Source organism: Seriola lalandi, unplaced genomic scaffold (genome assembly GCF_002814215.2).
Source record: "Seriola lalandi dorsalis isolate HSWRI2012SDOR001 ecotype SW California unplaced genomic scaffold, Sedor1 jcf7180002054517, whole genome shotgun sequence".
NCBI classification, from domain to species: domain Eukaryota; kingdom Metazoa; phylum Chordata; class Actinopteri; order Carangiformes; family Carangidae; genus Seriola; species Seriola lalandi.
This window is the reverse complement of record NW_019525070.1, coordinates 1,351,458-1,361,001: the sequence shown is the minus strand read 5'-3', so window position 1 is coordinate 1,361,001 and position 9,544 is coordinate 1,351,458. Positions and strand designations below refer to the sequence as shown.

General features: G+C 43.1%; 1 protein-coding gene across 1 annotated transcript; it reads left to right on the top strand.

Annotated features, from left to right (window-relative positions):
• The first annotated feature begins 1,237 nt into the window (after positions 1-1,237).
• Positions 1,238-9,518, top strand: thbs4a (thrombospondin 4a). The gene is made up of 23 exons (XM_023413554.2): positions 1,238-1,502; positions 2,473-2,670; positions 2,817-3,064; positions 3,238-3,340; positions 3,622-3,713; positions 4,389-4,440; positions 4,543-4,745; positions 4,863-5,000; positions 5,122-5,202; positions 5,288-5,440; positions 5,572-5,676; positions 5,834-5,941; positions 6,066-6,225; positions 7,040-7,158; positions 7,242-7,294; positions 7,389-7,473; positions 7,610-7,706; positions 7,781-7,959; positions 8,217-8,265; positions 8,397-8,593; positions 8,682-8,854; positions 8,943-9,082; positions 9,172-9,518. Exons 1-23 carry the CDS (start codon positions 1,421-1,423, stop codon positions 9,219-9,221), a joined length of 2,865 nt encoding a protein of 954 aa, XP_023269322.1. The 5' UTR covers positions 1,238-1,420; the 3' UTR covers positions 9,222-9,518.
• Positions 9,519-9,544: the final 26 nt, after the last annotated feature.

Genomic DNA, 9,544 nt, shown 5'->3' with positions numbered 1-9,544 from the left:
CCTGTTCCTGTTGAATCATATTTTAAGAATTAAACTCTCCTATTCTTTCATCAACAGTATTACTTAAGGTTAACTTATTAAGAGTGGTGATATTTAATGTTTTATGTCAACATTATGGCAACAGTTTTAAGTCTGGCTGGAGATAAAATGATCAAAAGGTCATATCACTCAGTTGTTCATTTTATGTGATCTGATTTTATAGTTTTTTAATCGTGAAAAAGCGACCATTTTATATTTTTATTTCCATGTCAAATAGTAATTTCCATATTTGTAGAGCTTTATATCTTTTCAGCAACAATAACATGATGTCTGTCCCGGAGGTGATAGTCAGACCGTTGAAGGCTGCCAGGGGTTTGGTCAGAGACCAGACAGCCAGACACAGACGGATCCACTGTGATAGTGCACTGAGGGATGGTAAATGTCTCTGTTTTGGATCGGCCCAGCAGCTGAGATGTTGAAATCCACTTGAGGTTAGTAGGGAAAACTTTAAGACGAGTACCAGACGCCTAACATGAAATGTTTCCAGGGTTAAAAACTGTCCCAAGTCTAGCCCTCTCTGTCCTCTTTTTCCCACATTCTTCAAGAAATGGAATTTAGAAAAGCTTTGCAGTGGCATTCAGTGAAATAAAATTGAATGAAAATTAAAAACATCTGGCACAGTTATACAATTCAACTGGCTTACCGAGATGAGCTAGAAGATGAAATCCACATTTTATTACACGGGTTCAGTGATGTTTGTGAGAAACAATGGCCAGATGGAATCAGGTTTTCCTCCCTTGAGATCCAGGCAAAATCCATTTCAGACATTTTTCAGAGTTGGCTGAGTGAATACAGGCTGATTTAGAGTACTTTTTATGCTGTTATATTACAAATCCCCAAAAGACAGTACGGACAAGGACTTAAGGGACTTTAAATCAAATAGAGTCATAAATACATTAAAACTTCTCACTTTTAGCTCAGTAGTGTAAGTAATGCAGAACTCTGACAATTCTTTTTAGAACAAAATGCTCTGTTAATGCCAAATATTTTTTTTTTTTTTTTCACATTTAAATGTTAAATATTTTACTTTTTCTAGCATGAAGTTAAACTACTTCAGCTTTTACAAACAGGGACAATATGCAACTTATCATTCAATCAGACGATAGTAGCAAGGGGACACTCCCCCAAACTATTAAAATAGTCCCTACACTGTGCCACTTTCGCAACAGGAGCATACAGGAACACTCCCCTTTGCTTTAAAAGCTGTGCCTGTGGCCACAAAACCATCTCACCTCTCCTGATATTTTTCTTCAAGATCAGGACTTGTCCATCATTCTGTGGTTGACCAGCCTGTGACTCTCTTACTGATCCACAGGAGGAAATTTAGTTCTTTCTTCAGGGACACGGCTTCTTTTGAGGTGTGTCCCGCTCTGAAGCACTGATGATGGGTATGTGGGCCAGAGCGGCAGCTCTGTCTCTGGTGCTGCAACAGCTGGTGCTCACTGTCACAGCTGAAGGCACTGGTAAGTACGGGCTCTTCACCATCCATGTCCTTCTGGACAACATTATATACGTGTGTTTTTGTGTGCTGTACATGTTAAACCTCTGTGTATTACTGTTTTAGTAACTGTCTTTTCCATTTACATATTCCTAATAGTCTGTTGTCTGGTCTTATAACTTCCAATCTGCAGTAAGCTGCAATTAACAAGGGTAATTCTGTTGATTTGGTTGGCATGAAATTAGCTTTTTCTGTGGCCTGCAGAGTTTGACGTCCAGGATCTAGTAACAGTCTGACCTAAATAAGGCCAGTCTTAGATGGTAAAACAGGGCCAACAACCAAGTGAGAAATTGCATGTGCAAAACCTTGATTTGCCTGGAATTTAGACGCAAATGTTTCCATTCAATTTGTCACTTCGTATTACTCTTGAATTGAGCTAATGGCTGAGTGCAAGTGTTGTTGAGGTTGTGTGTATGTGTCCGTGCATGTGAGTGTGAAGCGGTGGGTTTGTTCCAGTGGAAAGAGTTTACTGCTGCTTCTCTCTGCAACTCCCATCCACCACTCTATAAAACACAGCAGGATACAAATGTGAACATGCACTTGCACGCACATAAACACACACACACATGCACACACACACACACACACACACACACACACACACGCACAAGCACACACACAACAGATATACTGTCACACATAATAAAGTACCATAGTGCACTGACTCAGCAGTAGCAATCGACAGTTCAGTGCGAACTATAGTCACTAAGACACAAACTCAAAACTCTCCATTAATACTGTCAAAAAATAGATTTGGCAGCACTTGTACCAGATGGAGTGTTTTCACTTGGTATGCTGAATATTTCACACTACGGACTGAATTTTTCCCTTACTGCCTGTGGTGTTAAACTGTGCCTTTTCCCTTTGTCACAATGGTGCTACAATGCATCCACGGCAGTGTAATTCAGGTGTTTAACAATCCTCTCCTGCATTAGTCTATGACCTGCTGGACTCTCCAGACTGCCTGCCAGACTTGCTGCAAGGAAAGCTGAAGAGCAAAGGGCAAGACGAGGCTTTCCTCCTCTCTTCCTTCAGGCTCCATAGCAAGGGCCCCACCTCTCTCTACAGTGTCATCAACCCCAAAGACAACACCAAGTACCTGGACTTCAGCGTGCAGGCCAAGCTGAGCAAGGGTGAATTATTATACTCACACATACAACAGTGTCTATAACAACCACACACTACATCATCATCAGCTATCCATTTCAGCTGTTACCTCCCTCCGCCCGCTCTTTGTTTTTCTCTCCTCTGTCTTTCATTCTCACTTCCTTGTATCCAGTCACCATTCGTTATCAGAAGACTGACGGCAGATTTGGCGCCACCAGTTTCAACCACGCCTCCCTGGCTGATGGCCGAGCTCATCATGTGATGCTACACGCCAGTGGTCTGCAGCGTGGTCCGCCTCGCCTCAACATCTATGTAGACTGCAGACTGGCGCACACTTTGGATGATGCTCCGGCTGCGTTTGGATCACTCCCACCTGGTCCCAATAGAGTGGCTCTTAGGACCCTGCAGCCAAGTGGACAGGTGAATAATATCCATTATACCATTATACTGCAGATATCTACTGTATAACACATTATAGTAAAGCCCAAACATTGTATTATGAGTACATGTGTATATCTTTAACCATTTCTTGATAGATTTGTGTGTTAAATTCATACTGTTTAATTTCTTACTTTCCTCTGTTCTTCTGTAAGGATGCACTGACAGACTTCAAGCTGGTGACAGGGGACACTATAGACAATGTGGCCACTTTACAGGACTGTAGTGTGGACCAGGGTGAATCCCTGCAGCTGCTGGGTGAGAACAAATTGCAACTGATTGTCTGTCTGACATCACACACACACACACACACACACACACGCATGCCACCATTTTAACTTAAACCTAATAGACGTCAGTGTTTTGAATTGATTTCACACAGCAGTCAGCAGCTTGGAAAACTTGAAAAGTGCTGGAAATAATAAACCAACACCACGAACATCTAATATTCTATTTTTTTTGTTACACATTTAAATCATAAGCTTTTTTCACAGTTACTTTATCTAATTCTCTAATTCTGATTTGTGAAATCCTCGCAGGTATCCAGGGAGGCAGGACGGTGCACGACCAGGCCACCATGCTGGAGCTGAGGAGCATGCTATCTGAGATGAAGGCGCTACTCCACCAGCAGGTGACCTATTCTGTGTCAGAGCCCTGTGTGTGACACCTCGTGATGGAAAACGAAACACACACAAACAAATATTGAAATTGATCACAAGGTTTGGGAAATCAACTAAAGACCTACACAGCATTTTAATAACGCAGTAATGGTAAATCGTGGCATGATTTCGATGATAATAGAAAATGCGGAGAGGTTGTTTAGAAGATTTGGATTATCTGTTTTTTTAAAAGTGGCAGAATGTGGTCTGATTCACAACTATTTGGAATTTCCCTTTTTCTCCGTGGTGAGATTGTTTTTGCAATAAAATATGCAGTTCATTGTGAGAAGTGAGAATGCAGACTCAGAGGACCTGAAGATCGGCTTTGTTTCAAGGCTTTATGTAACATCAGTAACAGAGAGCTGAGTAAATCAAAAATCAGACCTTCACCTCAGCAGCAGATAGAAGTGGATGATTTCAGATGATTATTTAAAGCAGGGGATATGCCTCAGGGAGCATTCGACACTAAAGTATCAAACACACTGAGGGAATCTTTTATGTAAGGAAACATATCACCTTAGCAGACACACATTTTATAGCTTTCCAGTGCTTATTGAAACTGTATTGATATGAAGTGATGTAAAGTGTTAACACATTCTACCCAAGTAGCACTAACAAGTACTAGACCTTCTTTCTTTCTGGTTAAGATTAAGGAGACAACTTTTCTGAGGAACACCATCGCAGAGTGTCTTGCCTGTGGTAAGCAGTACAAAAACTAGTTTCATTTACTGAATTTTAACACTTCTGACAAAGTGAAAAATTTAACAATGTGCTTGTATATCTGTCTATGTGTGCCCACAGGTCTCGGGGGCAGTCCAACCAACCCCGCTCAAGCTCCAGGTCCAGGGCAGTTTGTCATGCAGCCTGAGCCTTTGACTCAGTGCCCACCTGGGACCTGTTTCAGACAGAACATGTGCATCCGTTCAGAGTCAGGGGACTTCCAGTGTGCCCCCTGTCCTGATGGATACACAGGAGACGGGGCACACTGTGATGACGTAGACGAGGTATGGATTATATTTTTTTATATAATTCTTTTGGTGTGCATGTGTCTCTGCAACCAGGACGTGAAAGTAGAACTAGTTAGCATTTGACCAGCTTCTGTATTTCTTTGTGTGTTTTAGTGCCAGTTTAACCCGTGTTTCCCTGGTGTCCGGTGTGTGAACACTGCTCCTGGCTTTCGCTGTGAGAAATGCCCTCTGGGATACACCGGACCGGAGATAAATGGAGTGGGAGTATCCTATGCTAAGTCACACAAACAGGTACAATAAAAAAAAAAAAAAAATTAATACACTGTAAATAAAACGTTCATTCTGTTTGATTTATCTGTGCCTGTCGACAGATGATTCGTTTTCTTTATACTTTATGTACTGCTCCTCCCAGGTATGTGAGGATATAGATGAGTGCCTGGGCCCGCCTGAGAATGGAGGTTGCACTGCCGACTCACACTGTTACAACACTATGGTAAGGCAACTGGGATTAGTGCATGGTTATCACACTCTCCTATAGCAGAGTGCCCTGGTTTCTGACTCTGTACCGTCATCATCAGGGCTCCTTCCGCTGCGGCGAGTGTAAAACCGGCTTCACAGGTGACCAGGTGAGAGGCTGCCACGGCACCAGGCTTTGCCCCAACGGTCAACCCAACCCCTGTGACCCAAACGCTGAGTGTGTCGTGGAGCGAGATGGCAGCATAACCTGTATGGTAATAATGATTCTGAAAATACTGCCAGTTTATTCAGCTTTATGAATCACTGTTGCGTTGTTCCACATTGGACTGTTTACATGAAATGTCATGCCATGTCTTTTCCCCCCGTGTGTGTCTGTGTTGTTTAGTGTGGCATTGGTTGGGCAGGTAATGGCTACGCGTGTGGAAAGGACACAGATATTGACGCATATCCTGACAATAATCTCCAGTGCAGAGACAACAACTGTAAGCAGGTACTCATGTCTACATCCCCTGTCCTCTCTTGCATTTAATTAAATGTAGCATTAAAACTAAATGATGTGTGTGTGTGTGTGTGTGTGTGTGTGTGTGTGTGTGTGTGTGTGTGTGTGTGTGTGTGTGTGTGTATGTGTTTACCTGTGTGGTTTCCAGGACAACTGTGTGTTTGTTCCAAACTCTGGCCAAGAGGACGCAGACAGGGATGGGAAGGGTGACGCCTGTGATGATGATGCAGACAATGATGGCATTATTAACATAGATGTAGGTGACCACAGGTCCCACATACAATGGACTCTCATAAATCTTATAAATAGGAATTTAAGTCTATTCAGTGCCTCAGGTCTATGTGCTATACAGCAAAACTCTTTTTTTCTTTTTGTCCCAGGATAACTGCTGGCTTGTTCCTAACGTGGACCAGAGGAACAGCGATAAGGATCTCCATGGTGACGCATGTGACAACTGCAGAATAATAGACAATCCCTCACAGAGAGATACAGACCAGGACGGGCTGGGAGATGAATGTGATGATGACATGGATGGGGACGGTGAGTGTATTTATTAGTATTTAACAGTCAGATGATTATTATATTCTCATAGTTTTACTTGACATCACGGGGTGTAACGAGAGGGACACGGTGCAAAAACTGTCGTTTTTATAACTGGTCACAGTGGCTGAAAAAAAGTTGGATGGTCATTATTATTGGAGGTATAGTAACTGGGCCATAACTGCTTTTATTGCATCATTTAGAGGTAATAACTTTAGAAACATGTTAATAACTGATAATTGCAGCAAAAGACTACTGCGTCTGTCTGGACAAAAAACTTTAAAACCCCAGTAGAAAACCATGTTAAATGTTAAAATGTTCCAACTGGAATCGTAAGTGTTGTTTCACAAACGTTTCTCACACACTCAGCTCTCACTGATTGCCCTTTTTTAAACACTTCTCATTTGTTCCAATGGAAACAGTTTTAACTTCTTGCCTTTGAGTGTGCCCGCATGTTTACCTTTATATGCTGACGCGTGTTGCGTGTTTAGGCTCTGTTCAGCGGCCGCTGTTCATTCAGTTTGGCAGAGCTCCAACCTCTTGATCATTTGGTTATGTCTTTAACTCCTAAGGCCGGATTGCTCAGTGTTTGGTCATGTCTGTCTCCTCTCTCAAAGCATTTTTCCATTGTAAGCCTTTGCCAGGCATTGAAGGCCACTGGAAACTATTTCACCTTCCTCTTTAACAAACACTGCCATCTGCTGATGCATTTGACAGAGTGTGTCTGTAGGCTGTGTGGTTTTTTTTAATTTTTTCTGTCACTGCCTTTACACAAGAAGTAGAAATTAAAGCACTCTGGTGTTTATGTTCTCAGGCTTCAATAATATTCTTGACAACTGCCAGCGAGTCCCCAACCCAGACCAGAGAGACAGAGACCATGACGGGGTGGGAGACGCCTGTGACAGCTGTCCTGATATGGCCAATCCCAACCAGGTAACAAACCAAAACACCAACCTCAAAAAGATTCATCTGCTGCCATAACTCTGATCAACAGTGTCCGTCTTGTCCACCTGCAGTCCGACTCAGATGACGACCTTGTAGGAGATACCTGTGATGACAACATAGACAGGTAGAGCCCACTATTGAGACCTGTGGTATAAATGGATGTAAAGATTTATAATATTTTGTCATTTATTTGACCGGCCCTTCTTCTTCTTTGGCAGTGATGGGGACGGCCACCAGAACACGAAAGACAACTGTCCCACTATCATCAACTCCTCTCAGCTGGACACCGACAAGGATGGAATGGTTCTAAACTATCTCTTCCTTCATCCTTTACTTCATTTATTTAATGAATCACATATCATGAATCCATCTCATGCATGCTGACCCATAAACAGCTCTGTGTTTACACTGCTCCAAATGTCTCACTTTATTTTGGTAGGGAGATGAATGTGACGATGACGATGATAATGACGGCATACTGGATGATAACGACAACTGCAGACTAGTTCCCAACAAAGATCAAAAGGACTCTGATAGTGAGTATCATTTGCTGTTTGTTCCTGCGTGCGCACGTGCATGTGCAGTAATTTGCTGTGTCCTTGTATTTCAGACAACAACATTGGAGACGCATGCGAAGGAGACTTTGATAAAGACAATATCATAGACAAAATCGACCACTGCCCAGAGAATGCTGAGGTCACCCTGACCGACTTCAGAGCCTATCAGACTGTGGTGCTGGACCCAGAGGGAGACTCCCAGATCGACCCCAACTGGGTGGTTCTCAACCAGGTGAACAACACAACACCTTTCTGAGCTAGCCACTTGTTTCAGAAGCGTCTGTAATGCAGTGGGTTTTTCTACAAAAGCATTTTATTTTATCACTCTGTGTAAAGCTCAGACTTGTTCCTGGGGTTTTCTGTCCAGATTCTTTGCTAAATCAATGTGCCACTGGACAGAAAAAGTTGAACTCCTTCAATTTCATTATTTTGTTCAAATTCCCAGTGACAGCACAAATAAATTGAGTAAACTCTCCCTTGTGCTGACAGGGTATGGAGATAGTCCAGACCATGAACTCTGACCCGGGCCTTGCTGTAGGTAAGTAGAGAATACCCTCATACTTTCACATCTTCTTCTGTTATAACTTTAGATTATTTCCCATGTTCCTCAGCGTGTCCTTCCCTAACCAGTGCTGTTGTGTGTTTCTTCTCCACTGTCCACATCCACAGGCTACAAAGCGTTCAGTGGGGTCGACTTTGAGGGAACGTTCCACGTGAACACGGTGACAGATGATGACTACGCTGGCTTCATCTTCGGCTACCAGGACTCCTCCTCATTCTACGTGGTGATGTGGAAACAGACGGAACAAACCTACTGGCAGGCTGCGCCCTTCAGAGCCGTGGCTGAGCCGGGAATACAACTCAAGGTGTGGGGGAGGGAGTGTGTTTATTGTCATCATCTATTCCAGTATCAGTTGTTCCCCTCTCTCATCTTTTGTGGCTCTTCAACACCAGATGGTGAAGTCTGAGACGGGTCCAGGTGAGCATCTGAGGAATTCCCTCTGGCACACAGGAGACACCAAGGGGCAGGTCCGCCTCCTGTGGAAGGACCCCAGGAACGTCGGCTGGAAGGACAAGGTTTCCTATCGCTGGTTCCTCCAGCACAGGCCACAGGTTGGATACATCAGGTACAGACAGACACACACCGTCACTCAGACAGATACACACTCATACTGTGCGAACTGACTAACTGGTTTCACCTCGTGTGTGGACCAGGGCTCGCTTTTTTGAGGGTTCGAACCTGGTGGCGGACACAGGGGTGATAATTGACACCAGTATGAGAGGAGGGCGACTGGGAGTGTTCTGCTTCTCTCAGGAAAACATCATCTGGTCCAATTTGAAGTATCGCTGCAACGGTGAGTATCTGCAAGTAAAAAGGCAATCCAGTCAGCTACACATGCTTTAATTACACTCTTGAGTTTCTTTCCATTTTTCACCCCCACAGACACTATTCCTGTCGACTACCAGGATCTCAGCGCCCAGAACACAGAATGAAGCCAGAGCGGTAGAGAACATTCATTAGAGAAAAATGGATAAATGTGGGAACATGATGGTATTTTAACTTTGTCATTAGAGCAGCAGGGTCTTAGGAAAGCATAACAATGGGCATTATATACTTATCTTTAATTCAGTGCGACTGAAGTCAGTATATTCTTGTATAAATCAGCAGGTTCTGTGTATGTCTATGCAATATCTCCTTCGGTTTTATCAGCATTTTATGAGTACTGTTAAAGAGGCAATACTGTTTTTGAATATATTGCAAGTACAATAAAGCCCTGAGCAATCACAAAATATCTTTTTTTTTTTTTTTTTTACAT

Excerpts from the sequence above, each read along its gene's own strand:
- thbs4a (XM_023413554.2), top strand. The coding sequence starts at position 1,421 with ATGATGGGTATGTGGGCCAGAGCGGCAGCTCTGTCTCTGGTGCTGCAA. Across the intron at positions 3,065-3,237 it reads CCCTGCAGCCAAGTGGACAG|GATGCACTGACAGACTTCAA; the intron begins GTGAATAATATC and ends TTCTTCTGTAAG. Across the intron at positions 7,960-8,216 it reads ACTGGGTGGTTCTCAACCAG|GGTATGGAGATAGTCCAGAC; the intron begins GTGAACAACACA and ends TTGTGCTGACAG.